Genomic DNA, 17,879 nt, shown 5'->3' with positions numbered 1-17,879 from the left:
TGGAATTTTTGCAATTAATTTCTGTGGGTTAAAAAGCCTGGGCCATGTAGTTACTTAAAACATCAAGATCTTGGTGTGCTAAGGAGCAAAGTAAGTACAGTGTTGAACCGAGCAGTGGAGCTTGCAATGGCGATGAGCAAAATCTGTTCTTTCGTCTTGGCAAAGTATCAGCAACTCACAGGATTCCCAAAAGGTTGGTCTTACTCGCAGGAGCAGTCCACGTCCGGCCCTGCCCCATCGCTGCTGCTGCAGCCCTCCGGCTGCGCTGAGGCACAGTCTCCCTGCTCTGTTACCTGGTCCCCACAGCAGCCAGGCGGACTCTGGCCGAGGCAGACCTGAGTGTTGTTGTCCTCGGCATCGTCACTGGCAGGGCATGTTCCTTCTGATGTCCCGTTGTGATGGGTCCCTCTGTCATTGGTCTCAGCTACCTCATCAGCCAAGTCTATGACATCATCCAGCTGCTGTTCAGGATCCGGCTTGGCTTCTGTTGAGATTCGTGCTTCTAAGTTTCTCGTGTTCTCTGTGACTTCAGATTCCTGCTTCTCCTCTGCCATTTGTTTCTCCCTAGAACTTAACTTGGCCTTTGTGGAATTCTTCATTTGTTTGTTGTGCATGTCTTCTCTGGAGAACCTCCAGTGAAACTACAAATAAGATCCAAGTGTTAAAGACCATTAGAGACATTCTCATGTGGATCTTTACTTTCCCAAGTAGAAATGGTTTTACTATTTAGTATTAATCCAAAGACTAGTTTGACAAGAGACCTAAGATTTTTTTTAAAAACACATGACTAAATCAGATGGCTTAAGATCATCTGTGCCTACACGTATACATCTATCACACAGAGAAAAGAGACCATGATGCATTCTCCTTCTGCCGTTCCTGATGCCTGGTGGGTTCCTCTCCACACGCAGTGTTGGTGCTGAGGCCCTGGCACATCCCTGGCAGCCAGGAAAGCAAGAACATGCAAAGCTGCACAGGCCCTGCTGGAGGAAGCAATCCTACAGCATTATGCTAACACCATATCCAAAACTATACCCAAACAGTAAAATATTCTGAACTATTCATATGAATGTTTTTTGATGAGAAAGCATGAGGCTGCCTCTTACAACACTTGCCACAGGACTTACCACAGCTGCCATTTCAGAAGAACTGTTTTAACTACTATTAAAAAGAAAAGTGAGGAACCCGCAGTACCTAGAAATACTGACTCAACAGGTATAAGATATAGAAAAAACTGATAAATATGCCACTAATACAATTGCTTCATTTGTCAAAAAGTAAACAGGCCTTCCCAAGGGAAGCCAGACCATGTTCCAAGCCACTGCTGAGCCACCCTACCCAAGTTTGCTAAGTGCGTGTGAAGGTGCCCATGAATAACCACATCGGGACATTCAGCCAGTTTAGCTGTGCTCCAGAAGCCCTTTTCTCTAGTGCAACCAGGCCTGTGCCAAAGTTGGTGAAAAGGACTCATGTTCATAAATTTTTAATCTAGCTATTTATTCCTTAATCAAAAAAGCCATTCAAAACCTATTAAGTTCATTAGATTGCAAAGACAGAGCTATGCTCTTTCCTTACGCTAGCCAGAACTTAATGTAAAAATAAAGTCCCTTTCACAAGATTCTTCTTGTTTTTACTTGGAGGAAGCTATCTTTTACTTAACTATCATTACTATTTTGAGAAAGAGGAAAGATAACATCTCAGTTCTAGAGCCCAGCTGTTTAAATTCAGAGACACCTGGATATTTTCCTCTTTGACTTGCAGAAGTGCTGAGCACCCACAGCTCCCCTTTAACTCAAAAGCTCTCTTTGACAGAATGCGAACTCAGGGCCCTAAACATGATAAAGATCAAACTGTAGGAGACTGTGTGGATGTGCAAATGTAGGTATAGTGAGTCAGGTACGCTGTGTTTCACAAAAGCACACAGCCAGTTTCTGCTGCAATAAGCATCACTTTTGTATAAAGCAAATGAACACAATTACCTCATCGCTGACTGAATTTTGCACTAATAAGAGTATTTCTGTCTTACTGAAGAGAAAAATAAGTTGCACTGTGCCTTGCATATTTCCTTTTGTGTTCCTCTGGCTGAACTGAACAGCAGGTGGCTGGTGTGCACAGAGAGGATGGATCAGCTTCCAACGCTGCAATGTCCTTGTAATTTTATCAGCCTATTTCCCCCCTCTGAGGAGTTATCTGTAAACATTATAGACCTGCTGTATCACAAGTTAAAAAACCCCTGAGATCCTTTCATGTTGTATGTGCAGAATATTCAGCTACTTAAATGCTAGTTTGGCATCTTTGATATCTCAAAACAACCACTTACAGATGCTGAACCAGTCTTAGATTTCTTTAAATAACTGTCATCAACGTACCCCATTTTTCCTTGACCTTTGGTATGAAAATTTGCTGTAGCGATTTTTGCCCTCAAATATGTCTGTATATTTAATCCCTGCAATGAGTATATCCTTTGTTTTGTCAACCAGACATTGTTAAATATGTTTTTCTATCCCCGACTGAAAAAATTTAAACAAAGTTTTGAGTCATCTGGATGGTATGCGTTTGTTATTATAATACCAGAAATCAGCATCATACTAATTTCTCTATTTGAAGATGCACAATCGCTCACAGGTTCCCAGCCCTTCCATTGAAACCACACACAGCGGCAGGAAAAGAATGACCAATTACAGGCACTCCAACTCAAAATCCCTTTAATCACCTGAAAACAAAGGAAAAACAAACAAGAAATATGGGCTGCGTAACATGTTCACAGAATACTCTGGGCTCCAGCTTTGCTAATGACAGGGTAAATCCCAAATCACAGTCATGCTCCCAGGAGCTCTCTCCTGCTTCAGTCAGTTCTGGTTTGCCCTGTATCTAAAAGATGACTTTCACAGAACCGGGCTCCGAAAACAGTGAGGGCTTTATAGGTGACAACTGTCTGGACGTATCTAAAATGTTGGGTAAAATACTCCCAGTGCTCAGCTCTGAGTAGCGTTTCCAATCTCCCACTCTAGCTCAGCTTCTGCAGGGCCCTGAGCACACAGGCTCCTCCAGGCTGACACTGGGCTGGCCAGCACTCATGGAACTGCACAGAGCCAGAATACAAATGAGTCCGTATTAATTAGCAACCTTTTCATCACGTGGTTTCAGAGATCCCTTCCATACCTGATCCCTCTGCAAACTGAAAGGGCAATGCAAATCCGAGTACTATAGGAAGGTCAGCACTTGCTCATTTTCCAGTTTAAACCAGTCCTTGGATTTCCCTCTTAGCTGTACAGCGTGACAGGTTTGGCAGGGGTTCCCACAGCTACACATTTGAAAATGGAAATACATATGTGTATCCACATACGTACAGCATTAGCTGTCACCTAGGTTCTCAGATAATCTATCTGGATTCAGGGCCTTTTTTTTTTTTTTGCCAAATTCTAGCATGATTCATGGACATTCACACAATAAATAGAAATGCTAGCCAAGATCAGGCCTGCACCATGCTAGGCTCTGTCAAAACATGTAGCAAGAAAGAGAAATTTAAATAGAAAAGACAAGCAATGGGTGAGAGAAAATAGTATTGGTTCCACCTTGCAGGCAGTGAACTCGGGTAGAGAATTTTAGGTCACGTATGGAGGTTTATGGCCCAGCTGTAAAGAGAAATCTACATCCCTTCTGCTGCCATGAGTTCAATGGAGAATAAAATAAAAGAGCTTTCACATCATTTGAGCCTTTTTTTTGTTTCTCTCAATTCCTTGTATTTTGCTACTGCAACACAGAAACATTGAATAGGTCGTTTTTACTTCTGTGGGAAATTCAATTACAATATTAAAATACCTCCAACAAAACCCAAAGAAACCAGGAACTCAAGGTTATTTACCTTCGATTCTTTCTTCTTTGCTTTCTGGGGCAAAGAAGGTCTCTGAAGAAATACAATTTGCTTTGTAGATAAATTCCCTTCCCTGAAAAGAAACAAATGCACACTCCTGAGAATGAATTAAATTCACATCCAGTATCATTCAAAGCAAAAATCCATCTCAGTCATTTACTTCTGCAGGTCAAAGAACAACGAAATGAAGAATGACCTAAACATTGCCTGTCCCCAGTGTCTTTGAGCGGCCTGGTATTTTTGGGGGGAGAAAAAAGAGCAACTGTTCAGTCTGATCAGGCTGTGACACACTTTTGCAGAATGTTTTAGCATTAGTTTGTAAACGTAGAATAAACTGGAGCGAAAAACAAGACACGTGAGCCCCGCAGTGTGCTGAGCCGCAGCATCTCAGCGACAACGGAGTGCAGATTTCGGAGGGGCCCAAGTGCTCCCCTAGCTCTGCACCCCGGCGGTCAGCACAGCCAGCTGCCGGCAGTGGTCACACTGGGTGGGTGCCCTTCTGCGCTGTCAGCCTGACCCGTGCTACTGAAGTTATAAACGGGACACAGGAAGCTGAAAGAGAGAGAAAACCATATATACCTTTAGGGGACAGGGCTTAAAAATCATAATTGTGATTTTATTTTCATTCCTATATTTAAACATGTATGGAAAACTTAAATAGCCATTTCTCCCCCAGCACAGATGGCCTTCACTTTTTAGGTTTTTATGTGTAGGAGTAGTCTTCATCTAGATCTCATAAAAAAATAGGCATATTTTTACTCCTTAAAGATAAAAAATCATGACTGATTACATTTGTGTATATATATAAATAAGTTCTTGACCAGTGAAAATTCAGAAAGCGCCATCCTCACGATTAACAAGTGGGACAACTGTTTTTCATCACAGTTGCAATTTTTAAGCTACATGCGTTTACAAAAATCAGAGTATTAATAGCAGAGTAGACCGCAGATTGATTATATATGCAAACAAGGCTACTAGAGTAATGATACACCAATCTCCCATGGTTCTTCTCAGCTAGACTGTGTAGATCAGCAGCATTAGACAGATAGTAAGAATAAAATTACTCTTCTTCAGAGAGGCAACACCTCACTCCAAATGTCATCACAGGTTTTTTCTTTGCTCTAAGAGGAGCTGCTGAGAGATCCCAAACAGGAATTTTATAGTCAAGGAGTTTAGAGAGGCAGAGATAACACACAAAATTTATGCAGACACCACACCAGCACCGTGCAGTATTTTGCCCGCAAGACACGTGCTTCCTGCCCCACGCAGCTTGTGTTGCTCAGAAAACCCCGAGAGCAGCTGCAGCTGGGTTTGCAAGGGCAGCTTCTTGGTGCGTGCGAGGAAATCCATGCTCACGGCACGGGGAATCACTTGTCCGGGCTGCTGTGCTCACACAGCCACTTCCCTGGCCGAAAGGCAGGGCCTGCTCCCTCCGTACCTGTTTGTCTTCACAATGGGAGTGGGAAGCACACAAGTCAGCTGCCAGCCATACATGGCAAGGGAATTCAGCAGCGGGACGTAATCTGTCTGCACTTCAACTCCCTGAGAAAGAAAAAATCAATGGTTAGCATCCTCACTTGGAGTGTGACACTCATTTGACACACATCGAAAAAAAAATCCCAAGAAAAAAATACATGTGTAGGGTTTACAGGAGGAAGAATGGGGTTTTGCACGGAAGTGGGTTATTTTGTATGTTCAGCTAGGCAGGAAGGAAACATTCGAAAACATGTGACACAGGACAGATCACCCGTATATCGCAAACCATTCCATGAGTTTGTTTAAAATTGTAAACATCTGTGATCCTGTTTTTACACTGCCTCAGTAATCCATCCAGCTTTAGATGATTCCAGATCTGAACAGGACAAATTCATTGCATTTTATCAATTATCTCCTCCCAAGGAAAAAAATATTCAAGTATTTAAAAAATGACAACACTGCTTTGCTCCATTTCTGCTCTTGTGTAAGCTAGAGTAAACTCTCAAGCTCTGTGCTTAAATCAGTCAGGTTACTCTACTGCAGTGGATCAAAAGCAAAATAGCTGACAACAACAAAAATAAAATGTAAGTACAGGTCTATTCCTCTCATCACCACAAATACGCATTGCTTCCCTGTTCTTTCGAATCAGGAAATCTGTGGGCGAGACCAAAAGCTTTGCCCTTCAGTGCCCAAGTCTGGCTCCAGCTGCAGATCTACCCAGCAGAGCCTTGCTAATTCTCTTTATTCGAAATGGCAGGGCCTGTAATTCGCAGAGGAGGAACCACTGGTGGTTTCAATGCAGACTGCTCCGGTGAGGTGTCTAGTTGCCAAGATTCCCAGTAATTTAACAAACAGACGCTAGAGCATATTTACTAGTTTTTAGTTTTAATAAACACAAAGCAGGCAAATGGTAACTACTAGTCTCTGAAAACACGGCTATATTCCATTGGAATAACAATTCTATTTGCCTAAAAGCCAACGCACTTACACAGGTTTCATGTGCACACAAGAAGTTTTAACTGCCAATTCTCAACACTGAGCGAGGCACAATAGTTTTATAGCTCCAAAAAATCCATTTATTCCACGGTAATAAAACAGTCATTTGATCAGAACTAATCCAAATCCTCATGTAGTTATTTGAAGGTATTTTAGTGAATTCCACTCTCAGCTATTCCTTTCTTCTAACAAATGTAATTTAGGTCACTCGATACCTTCATAGCTGAATGACTGCCTGACTACACCTATTAAAAACCTGATCATGACTACAAATGCAAATCGCTGAAGAAGCTGTATTGCTCCTGCTTAAGAAGGAGAATGTTTAAAAACTCAACTCCAGAAAATGCATGCAAAGAGAACACTACTAAGGTTACTTCTGATTCCTGCACAGAGGCTTTCAGGGACTTACAGGTGCTGCTACTTTACAATGTCACAATGTACAGACCAGAACTGCGAACTCCAGGAGAGGAAAGAGATGTCTTGCAAGAGGAGAGCAATACCACGTGGCCTTTAAGTCACATTCTCTGCAGCAACTTGGACTTATCCTACAGGTGTGACTGTGGTAGATTCAGAGTCCCATTTTCCTCTGTGAGGTAAATATTTCTGCCCTCTTTCCAGTTTTTAGAATAGCATTATAACACCTCTTAGATGCCTTTAAGAGCTAATATCTCAACAACACATTAATAACACACTGAGATTTACGAGTTTGGCCAATGATGCCTTCCAAAAATAAAGATGAAAATATGCAACATGAGCCATTAAGAATAAGGTCATAGCTATGAAGTGCCTGAAAGAACACCTAATAGGATCTGACCAGAACATTCCCTCCATCAAACAGTGTTTGTAGAGCAAAAAACAGGAGTTCACTCATTTAGAGGGTAGAAGACAAGCAGGTGAGAAAAGACTGGCACAGCAGACCTTGTTTGTGCCCCAAGCAACACCTTATGTTGCAAAGAGGATTTCTATTTTGAATTCATCGCCTAAGGTTGGCGATTAGCAAGGAGAACCTTCTCCTTGCATCAAGATGTGCAACAAATGTCAGAAATGAGAGGGAGATTGCGGCGATGAGGAAGGACATCAATACCACGCAGAGCTCATTTGGCTGCTGCAGAAGCCAAATTGTTTCAGGGACGCGCCGTCACTCCCGCCACAGTCCACTGGCCCTGCAGGCTCTGAGCGGCGAGACAAGGCTGGCTTTGGACCTGTCTGACTTGTCGGGATTAAGCATCATCTGCAGCAGATGTTGCTGTATTTCACAATCCCAACAGTGCAAAAAGGAAAAGAGCAGGTAAAGCACATTCAAAAGTATGAAGTTGTTGGGAAATGACTTTTAAGATAAAAGGCAATCAAGCTTAAAGAATTTTTAAAAAAAATCTGGAAATGTAAACTCTGTTGAAAGAATGCTGTACAACTGTTACAGAAATGTGACCTCTTATTTTTCATATGTGCTGGTACCTGACCCCATCATCTACACGTGAGGCTATGTGGAGGAAGGACGTGTATACCTTATGCAGAGGTGCCCCACACCGAGCTCCACGTGCTCTTTAACAAGCTCTCTCCAACTCTGCAAGAAGCTTGGCTGGAGTCAGACACAGCGCCTCTTCCCCAGGTCCCCGGGGAAATAAACTACTCCTAATAATTAGCTGCTTTTGAAGATGATAGACAAGAGAAAGGAATCACTTCTGAATAAACAGGTATAATTCATATGGGCTTCAAGCTCCTTACTTGCAAATACAGATAACTGAAGCTTTCTTTAAGACCACAAGAAATGACCTCTCTCTCCCCCTCCTGAATCGTTGGTTGTAATCCTAACCCACGGCTGGAATTTGTGTGCCAGCAGGAGTCACGGTTATGCAGACCTTTAATTGGTGTCATATTAAATGCTTTTCAAAGCAAAAATGCTTCTAAACAAACAATACACTGGGGGATGGCGCAGAGGAAGTGAGTCATCTTGTATTCATTTTATATTTAATACAATAAATAAAATTATTTTATCTACTATTATTTGAGACAATAGAAATAAAACTTGAAACATGCAGATCCATCAGATGAAACTGCAGTGCTCCTTGCTAGCTAGCAAATACTGGATTTGAACACCAGAAGTAGAAAATGCGTGCCAGAGCTCTACTGAAAAAGAAGTGTTCAAATAATACATCTCAAACTGGGAGACATTTCATTCAGTGAAAGGGTGGAAAATTTTAATTAACTTGCTTCCCACTCTCCTGTGGATGATAAGTAATCTCTGATCACACCTTGAGTGTCAAGAAGCCAGAGCATATTGAGCTAGGTTTTTCCCTTGACTTGCATCACATGAAAAGAATTCATTTTATTTATAGTTTTACTGTTTGTTTCCAACATTTTCTCCTTTTACAGTTGCTTTTGCTCATTAGAAAAAAAAAAAGATTGAAAAAAAAAAAGATTAAAAAATGCTAACGATAATATCTAGGGCAAGCCACACAAACAACTGCATTAACAATTTTTCTTTTCTTTTCCCCCCCTACTGTGGCAATTTTAACCACAGCAAGATAATAAACAAGACAACTACTAAGCTCTTGCTAGACAGAACTTCTTTGGAAATCATTCTTCCCTGGGTTAAGTGAATGTGATTTACTTACAAGGCAGCTATGGATTGTCACTATTTAATATTTTTTCCAACATGGATTAAAGAGTGGAAGATTGAAAATCCCATTAAATAAATCTTAATAAAACCTTTACAGCAAATCCATCCTAACAGCCTGAATACTAAGATTTACAGACAGATGGCAAAGAGGATGGGAAGTGAAAAAAAGGAATCGCTTTGAAAGTGTAACCTACAGTTTGTTTGGGAAAACGGGCAGGGCGTGCAAACCCAGGACCTTACAAAAAGCAGAGGGGAGAGCCCACGAGGGCAGCAACGTGTGCCCTCAGCCAGAGCCAGTCACCAGTCTCCACCAGTGCCAAAGCCAGAGCTTTCTGTCCCACGGAACTCAAGGGAGGAAGAGGCAGGACTTGTGCCTCAGTAGAAAACAAAGGAAATAAACCAAGAGAAACTGAACAGGCTGTGCAAGAACTGCAGGAATGACCCGATAAAAGCGTGCTGCAAATGTTTTATGTTTGCAGTAACACAGCTGACAGGGAGTCTAAATCCAAACTCTACATTTGTGAATTATTTGCCTTTTTCATTTTCAGACTTCTTCCAAACAATGATTTCTGCGAACAATATAACATTATAGATCCATTAAAAACATTTACTGGAAGCAAAAGAGAAATTTCACAACTGTTTCAGCAATAAAAGTTGGACTATGGTCCTCTACTATCGAGCTGCTCCTAAATTTCCAAGATAAAACTAGCAGGCACTTGCTACCCATCCATTAGCCGTACAGCAGAGGGGTGGGGGCTCGTTTTCAGCTAACTCTTGCCAGTTTTTCTGCCGTTCCGATGTATCCAGTCACGATTTCAATGCACATGCAGGCTGCTGAGTAGATACAAATCCTACATTCTAGCCTATGTATAAGCTTACAAAAATGTCTGAGTGCTCCTGATATTGCCTGCACCTGTAAAACAGAAGCCATTTGTATCTCAACACAATTTTTCATTTATTTAAGAACAAGGTAGGTAGTAAAAGCTCCACGAGGTGAGTGTGTTGATACAGAAGGTTCTTCACAAAACAGGCAGAGAAGCACCTTATGAAATGTGTTGAGCTGACCATGGTGCAGGCAATGTACGTGTCATTGGACACCTCCCCATCACTGGCCGTGGAGCACAAGAAATAAACATCATCTAGCAATTCACCAGTACATTTTCTTAAATGACTGGCATTTTTAGTTTTACAATTCCTACAACAATTGTGCACCGTACCTTAAGGTGAGCACTGATTTTACTGTTTGTCTATCAACTGTTTTTTGGGAAAAAAATCCAAACCAATATAGAAAAACGCTACCTGAGAACTTGTATACTCCAGGGTGCCTTGCCACAACACACCTTAATCATCTCCACACAAGTTTCCCCAACATCATTTTCTTCGATTATAATTAACTCTCAAAAAAAAAAAAATTTGCCTTTTGCAAAAAGGCTTTGTGCACCACTCCACCATTATGGAACTAATAACTTGCTTTCATGTGAAAAATGCTGCTGAAGCACTACCCTCCACTGCCACCGGTTCAGGCAGCAGGAAAGCTCTGGCACATCCACAGGCTGTGCACGCGATTCGCGGGTCCCAGCACCTGCTTCTCATGCCCCTCAAAATGCTGATGCCTCCTCCCCCAAACTGGCCTGGGAGGGTCAGCGAAGTGCCTTAGCCAGGGTGCTACTGCTGAAAAGAAAAAAGAAATGTGACTCGGGCCCTGTGTGGTTTTTTTAGAAAGTAGAGAAGAGAACTGAAATACTTTTTCTCAGTTTGTTCTTAAGCGGAAAGTTCAGATCTGGTATGCTCACTTCTTCCTGAGAGATTTTACGGGTGAGCAGAGAACTAATCATTATTTCTGATCTTGTCACAAACCTGAGCAAACCGTGACAGATAGGAAATCATCTTTTTTATTTGTATTGTTTTAAATCCTGTGCTTTTTGGCCTGTTTACTTCAACTGCCTTTTACTCATGTGGAAGAAGTGTTCACCTTGTTAGATGTTCAATACTGCCAGCACCAGAAGAAAGTACCAGAGAAGTTCCAAGACCATACTGTTAGATTTTATCACAAAATTTATCAACAAACCCAAGAAATATTAGCCCGTGGACATATTTAGAGCACACGTCTATGGAGTTCAGTAGTCAAATATATACATATATATGCTGCTTTCTTATCTTACATAAAACAATGAAACACAAATTACAAAAACATTTTGAAGATAACAGGCTCTTTAAGGTTTTCGTTCAGCTTTGCTTAAAAAGCCACAAGGGGCAAAATGATGAAATATTACGCCCAGGCAACATATATGTCCTTTAGGTGGGTCATGCACGAAACTGCTTTTCATGTCCGCTGTGACAAGCTCCTTTGCCGACCTGGTCACTCCTCTCCCATGGCCAGAGACAGCAGAACACAGCTTAACTGACATATGACCTAAATCAGATTTACTGACAAATCAAATCCTCATTTCCAGAGAATTTGTTTCAAGGCTTACATTAAGGCAACTTGCAACCTAGGCTCAGCAGAGATCATTTTTAAATCTTCGATATGCTGCACTTTAAAAGGTTTACCATGTCTACAACAGACACTGACCCCATTCAATTCTGCCACGGAAACGGCAACACCATAACATTTTCAGATTTTAATTCATGTCAGTACACCAAAGACATGGTACAGCAGAAAATAAAAAAGTGGTAAACTATCAGCTGAAGATTTTCAATGAGAAAATACTTGTAAACTGCAAACAACTTTTTTTTCAAAATGAACCAGGCTTCAGAAGCAGAGTAATGCAGAAATCTAGAATAAAGGTTATAGCAAATAATTTTAAAGAAAGAACTAGCTATTTTGTCTTGGGCAATGGGGAAGAGAAGGTGACAGATTAGAGTAGGGGAGAGGAAAATCGTGCAGGCTCTGATTAATCAGAACTGTCTAACCACATTTGCCTACACAAGCAGAATTAAAACAATCAAACAAGTTTTAGGGCTAGATCTCAGAGGCTGTGGTGGAAATAATATGCCCTGACACTTTTAGAGTTAAAGTGATAAGGATGCAAGCAGCATTTTGTCATTAGAAGTCCTGTGGTCATTTGCAGAAGACGCCACAGCTCTGCTTTGAGAAGAAAGAGTTAAATTACTCAGAGTTATTACATCCTGTCTGCTGCTTGGCGGGACCACATACTGTGACAGCTGCAGCTTTACATCCTCTACAAACTGACATTTTACACACATAGTGAGTGCATCACACTGTTCAGCTTGTTTTCTCTATTAGCCTTAGAAATTAAAAAGGCAGCATTTTCTCTGCTAAGAGGTGTGCCAACCCCTCTCTTTTGCCTTTACAGTTAAACAGCAAAACTCCACCTTTTCATTTAGAAAGGTTCTCTTTTTATCACCAAGGGCATCGATACACACTACATGTATTCCTTTTAAAACCAGCTTTCTTTAGCTGTGGGTGGGATTTGTCTGTTAGTTTCTCCTCCTTAACTGGGATACAGCAAAATAAATTTACATTCAGTTCAGTCTACATCTGTACAAGGCCACAGGTCATCCAGATAATCAAATCTGATACAAATTTAAAATAAGGATCCATTATACACATTTATGTCATGCTGTCTATCAGGACTTCTTCCACTGTCTTGGTACAAACGAAAACAACAAATGGAAAAGACTAAGCTAAATCAGAGCTGAACCCATACCAAAGAAAAGAAAAAAAGAAAGTCTACATTAATGAGTCATTCCACTGCTCCATAATTATCTCTGTGATAATTATACTTTGAAGTACTCATAACAGAAACAAAGCCTTTACTGGTTTTCAGACATCTTCTGTCACTACTGAACTCCACCTCCTTCCCTCTGCATCCCCCATTTTACTGTCTCTTGTTCTGTCACTGCATTATTCCCCATTTATGGTAAATAAAGGTGAATCCTGTTGGGGCTTAACAGAAAGGTGACTTACAGTCCTCTGGGTACAACACTGGACAAGACACTGGACCTACAGATCCCCCCAGCTTCCAGTCTGTCTGTCATTCATCCGATGACTTCACCTACTTATGCCCACTATGCCCAGAAAGCACGAGGCATGGAACACCCAGGCAACTGTTTAAATGTCAGGAGAAGAAAACAGAGGTGGTGAGCTCTGCTCTTCCTCTAAATAGGTAAGAGCTTTGTGGGAGTTCCCCAATACCCCAACCTGCCAGAGAATAACCTGATCATACCAACAAGGTGTGTATGTGCCATCTGTCAGATTCAGAAACTGCACATACCAAATCTTATGTCTGGAACAAGAGGTTCTCCACGTCAGCCCTCACACAGAGACAGTTCACAGCAGCACAGCCTCTCGTGACACACCAGAGGGCATTGGGAGGTTGATTCCTTCATCTGCTGACCAGCTGCATCTCCAGCATGGAATTGCTAGGATTGAAGGCAAATGGTACTGCACCTACCAGGGCTCTAACGCTTCAAGGGGCCCTGCTAGAAGACAGTTCTCTGCTGTGTCCCAGTGTTCTGGTCACCACTCCGCCACCAGAGTATCCCCATTACTAGATGCTGTCCTTGTCAGGCAGCTTGAGACAAACTTTCTTGTGTGCACAGAGAGCAAACTAAGAGATGTGTGGCAGCCATTACACTTAACTTTGGTGCAACACCCTATTGAGACAGTAGGGATGTCTAAGAGGCAAACTGGTTCAGCCTAAGAATCCATTTAACTCAGAAACCTGTCTCCAAAGTGGCTATAAGTGGCAGCTGAGGAAGAGTAATATATATCAGGACAGGCACATAGGATACTTGCCCCAAATATTTTGTGTACTTCCTCTCAGCATGTCCAGTTTAGTTTCTGCTGAAAGGAATCGAGTTTGTGCAGTATGAAACCCTTCCATGATGTGAGGCATATTAAGTGATCTGAATTAAAATGCTTGTATAAACACAAAGATAGATAAAGTAGAAGAAAAAAATCAAAACACACTGCTGCCACCTGAACCCATCTTAACTTCTTGAACTCACAGCACTGTCTAAAAAGGAGTTCCACAGATCTGCTGCTTGCTGCATAAAGAATTACCTGAATTATCTCCATTTTTACACCTGGCTCCAACTAGTGCCATGTGACAACACTTAGTTCTTATACTGGAAGAGATGGCAAACAGTCAATCCCTACTGACGCGCCTCCTATGATCCAGGAGGCCTCTGCCTATTCCATTCCCTGCAACTCTTCTCTTTTTCAGGCTGAAAGGACACACTATGTAAAGTCTTCCTAATATGGAAGCTGTCTGCATCACTGATCACTGCTCTCCTCTGAACATTTGCAGTGCTAACACAACCTTCTGAAATAATGTGCTGCCAAACTCCGCCTTACGCAGTAGTATGTAGTAGTATGTGCTTGCTGTTTCACCCTCTATTCTCTTCCTAACAGTTCTGAACATATGGTTAACATTAAAGCTTCTTAACATTTGCCTTCTTCATCAGCACTGACCTAATGCACTTATAGAACCATCTGTCACTACTCCAAAACCTTACTCACAAGCAGCAACGTCACAATTGGACCCTAAAAATGAACAAGAACTTCCACTTAAGTTTCTAATAACATTAAATGTAACTATAAGAATCATTTGTTCGGATTCACATTAGCACAAGAAAAGCTGCTATTAACGCATTACACTGCTCTTCAAGAAGTTTCTAGCCATTACTATATGGCCATTTCCTGATACACTACAGAGTCATCATCTAATAACCAGACTCTTAATGCTAGTCTCCTGGAATTTTACATATTTAGTCTAGCATCTGTCCCATTTTCCCTTAATCCATCCTTCTGGCGTATGTGGGTCTATTCCAAGCAAAAAGATCAGGCGTTGCCTCTATAGATACAAAACATCTACTTCCGGCAGACTAGAGTAATCAATTAAAGCAAAAAAACCCCACCTTCTAAGAGTTATGCAACAGTGTCTTCTTTTCCCCCCATGCTCTTTTTGCTTCAAGTCACAACGAAATTTAAGCACATCTTCTCAAACACCTGTCTGTGTATCAGATCTGCTGTAGAAGAAGGGTGCTGGCCGATCTGATCTAAACAGTGTTTCTACTGACAAGCATGCAGTTGGATCACTAAACACCCAATCTGTGCCACACGTGGTTTGTTTATAGGGACCTATCCAGAATATGCAGTTGAGTGTATGAAGGAGGTCAGACAGAAGCAAGTGCAGTTCTCTGTGCATCTCTACTGCAGCTCAGCTTACCAAATGGGCCTCCTTCTTTAGAACTGCAATGTTACAGTGACTTGTGTGATCACGTTGCCCTGACAACCAATCGAGACCCTCTTTACAAGTTAATCTAGCAGACATCTGTATTTTTGGGAAAGATAGCCCCGAGTGTCATTGTTCATCATCACTCACATTTCCAACCCCTCCCTCACCAATAAAGCATGAAGATTATCAAAGGCAAAAGTGCATCATACAAACCCAGAGTTAACCAGTGTTACTGTTACATTGCAGTTCTTTACCTCTTGGTTGCCTGTGTGATCCTGCTGAGGCACAGATCAGTACACGAAGAGTCTGCCTCATGGTCTTGGAGTGTTCTGAGTTACAAAAAAAAATCCCAGAAGAAAAACTGGATACGTACCTTCAAGACAGTCCACTGCTCTACAACAATTGCATCGTAGCCCTGCATGCTTTTACTGTCTTCCACAGCAACATCTTCAAAGAGAAATACTCCATCCATTGTCCCATGTAAAGAATCTGTGAAAACACAGGGTTACCTGTAAGCTTTATGGAAGGCACCCCACATGCAATGAGGCATTTGAATTTATTAATAACAAATTCTTCCAAGGATGTTAATAAAAAAGTGCACAGATCTTCCTCTCATAGTTCAGCTCTATCAAATGAATGAGATCAGTATCTTTAGCAGTTTTATTCTCTAGTAGCAAACTTCACTGTCCACTCTATTATTCTAGAGTTTGTCCTCAAAAAACACAGCTCTCCCATTCTGAGCAGGCAAAATTAATTCACTCCTCAGTCCAGCAGTACTGCTCACCTGCCTGAAGTTATATGCACACTTTGGGTGCTACAGAATATGTACTATGTCAATTTTTCAAGGGCTTCTAAGGCACGCTGGTATTAATGCCTAGACCTATTCATTCACCCAAGTCAGAACCCTGCATTAGGATCAGCCTTTCAGTTACAGTCATCTACATGGACTAAGGATGATCTGGCATATCTGAACGGTGTGAAAGAAAAGATACATTCATAATTATTTAATCAATTTATGAAAGCATTTTGACCATCTGGCTTAGTGGCTCACTATTCTCATTTGTATTCCCAGCACGTTCAGCCTTTTTTCAGACAACACGTATTATTAAAGTTACTTGAGCAGCACTTTCTCCTTCAACTTAGCCGTATACTCCATAATCAGCAATCACTTCCATAAGCAAGAACTCAAGTTTTGTCACCTCCATGACAGAACAGAACCAGAGTAACTGAAAAAAAAAACCAACTTACCTTTCCTTGCTAAAATAAGCTATAGAATTATATTTAGAAAAATGGTAAATAAGCATCACTTTATGTACACAGAAAACTCCTCTCTCATTGTCACAAAGCACGGTTTTCAGCCTTTCTAGTTTAAATAGCACACTTACTCAGTATAACATAATGTAGACCTTGCCCATGCTCTCCCCTAAGTGTTGTATTTTGCATGATAGTTTCTTTACATTTTCAGGAAAACTATGCTCCTTGCCCTAGTATGATATAGCTCTTTTCGAAATGCACACTCCTTTGCTTCTTTGTGTACTGCCTACTACTCTCTCTTGTTGCAGTTTCAAGTAAGTCATTGAGGTGTAAGTGAGAAGATGAGAATAACCTGTATCTACACTAACACAGCATTTTTTTTTTTGAGTTTGGTTGTGAAGGAGAAATGTTGCAAACCGCTCACTAGGGACTCTTTGGGATTCTGTTGAGACACTCAAAGAAGCAGAAAAATACACTGTCTACTTTCTGGCAGGTTTCTTGTAATTCTCTTTAGAATAAAGAAAGACGAAGACTTCTCGCCACTACAGCAAGCCAGTGTTACACCTTGCTCTGAGGAGGCTGAGCTGGACTACAAAGCAGTAACTACTCTCAACTAGATAGATTTCTCATCCAAGTGAGGAGAACACACATTTTTGCTGTGAAGTAACAGGTCAGACCACTAACTAGTTGGGTTACAGGTTAGAAAGCACAAGGAGAACAAGCTTGCCACATACAAATGGGTACATAATTTAATTACCATACTTCATTTAGAAATGGCACTTTGTTAGACCCTACATTTCAAAGTGGGAACCAATTCAACTTCTGTGCAATATATCACATTCCAATACACAAACTCGTGCCCAAATCTCTTTTAGGATGCAGAATGCCCAAATAACCCTTTAAATTTCCAAACCATGGATGACAGGACAGCACCTAAGGCTCCAAGTAGAAACCCAGAGATCCTTATTAGACACAGACATTCAGATCTTGCCAGGGAAGCTTTATGCAGCACCAGTGCACTGCTCCTTATCGTGAATTCTCTTAATGAAATTCAGTGTCACACTGTTGGCACAACTGCAGCTTGAGCTCGCCCCACGCGTTTGCCAGCTAATTAATAAGCGATCAAAACGCAATCAGCATGGGTGTGTTTACACTCACTCATAAATCATCCTTTATGTTTCACTCTGCTGCGCGTTCCACTCATGCAGTTTACAGCTTCCACATATGTGAACATTATGGCACATATGTAATGTTTTAGAAACTAAGAGCTGAGCCTGTGAGACCCTACAGGCAGAAGAGAAACTTGGCACTGTTAGGTTTATGGATGGACTCAATGGCCTTTAAGGTCTTTTCCAATCTAAATTACTGTAGGATTCCTTGATTTTGCTTCCTTGACAGATATACGATGACTACTGTTGAATGGTACATCTAGTCAATCCCAAAATCCAGTAAT

At 41.4% G+C, this 17,879-nt stretch overlaps 1 protein-coding gene across 1 annotated transcript in view; it reads right to left on the bottom strand.

Moving 5' to 3' along the window:
* Nucleotides 1-200: 200 nt before the first annotated feature.
* RFTN1 (raftlin, lipid raft linker 1) overlaps nt 201-17,879 on the bottom strand; it is an 81,395-nt gene continuing 63,716 nt past the window's right edge. Inside the window, exons 6-9 of the mRNA XM_009873285.1 lie at nt 15,546-15,661; nt 5,313-5,416; nt 3,866-3,947; nt 201-641 (exon numbers count right to left, since the gene is read on the bottom strand). Of these exons, the coding sequence (XP_009871587.1) occupies nt 201-641; nt 3,866-3,947; nt 5,313-5,416; nt 15,546-15,661 (743 nt within the window). The remainder of the gene's footprint in view (nt 642-3,865; nt 3,948-5,312; nt 5,417-15,545; nt 15,662-17,879) is intronic.

This window comes from Apaloderma vittatum, unplaced genomic scaffold (genome assembly GCF_000703405.1).
Source record: "Apaloderma vittatum isolate BGI_N311 unplaced genomic scaffold, ASM70340v1 scaffold3017, whole genome shotgun sequence".
NCBI classification, from domain to species: domain Eukaryota; kingdom Metazoa; phylum Chordata; class Aves; order Trogoniformes; family Trogonidae; genus Apaloderma; species Apaloderma vittatum.
The sequence above is the reverse complement of the archived record's forward strand: the minus strand, read 5'-3'. Positions and strand labels throughout refer to the sequence as shown.